Source organism: Geospiza fortis, unplaced genomic scaffold (assembly GCF_000277835.1).
Source record: "Geospiza fortis unplaced genomic scaffold, GeoFor_1.0 scaffold1571, whole genome shotgun sequence".
Taxonomy (NCBI): Eukaryota; Metazoa; Chordata; class Aves; order Passeriformes; family Thraupidae; genus Geospiza; species Geospiza fortis.
Genome location: NW_005054791.1, coordinates 34,018 through 34,499, shown reverse-complemented (window position 1 = coordinate 34,499; position 482 = coordinate 34,018). Strand labels below are relative to the sequence as shown.

Here is a 482-nt window from a genome sequence, read left to right as displayed (position 1 = left end):
CCGGGCCATGCTGGGAGGGACTGGGAGGGGTTAGAGTTAAACTGGGAGGGAGCCGGGCCATACTGGGAGTGACTGGGAGGGCTCCAGACCGAACCGGGTCAGGCTGGGCCGCACCAGTCCCGGTTCGTACTGGTTTGCTGGGGGGTCTGTACTGGGTTGTACTGGTTCCCGCGGGTGTGCACTGGCTGCGCCCCGCCCTCACTGGTCCGTACTGGTCTGTACTGGTGCAGAGCAACTGGCACGAGGTGGTGGACAGCTTCGACGAGATGAACCTGTCGGAGGCGCTGCTGCGCGGGATCTACGCCTACGGCTTCGAGAAACCCTCGGCCATCCAGCAGAGAGCCATCCTGCCCTGCATCAAAGGTGAGAACCAGTACGGACCGGTATAGACCAGTATAGACCGGTATAGACCGGTATGAACCAGTATAGACCAGTATAAACCAGTATGGACCAGTATAAACCAGTACAGACCAGTATAGACC

At 59.5% G+C, this 482-nt stretch overlaps 1 protein-coding gene across 1 annotated transcript in view; it reads left to right on the top strand.

The window, feature by feature from the left end:
* Positions 1 to 482, top strand: part of LOC102032916 (eukaryotic initiation factor 4A-I-like) — a 13,216-nt gene that overhangs the window by 1,879 nt on the left and 10,855 nt on the right. Inside the window, exon 3 of the mRNA XM_031065468.1 lies at positions 231 to 363. Coding sequence (XP_030921328.1) covers positions 231 to 363 — 133 coding nt within the window. The remainder of the gene's footprint in view (positions 1 to 230; positions 364 to 482) is intronic.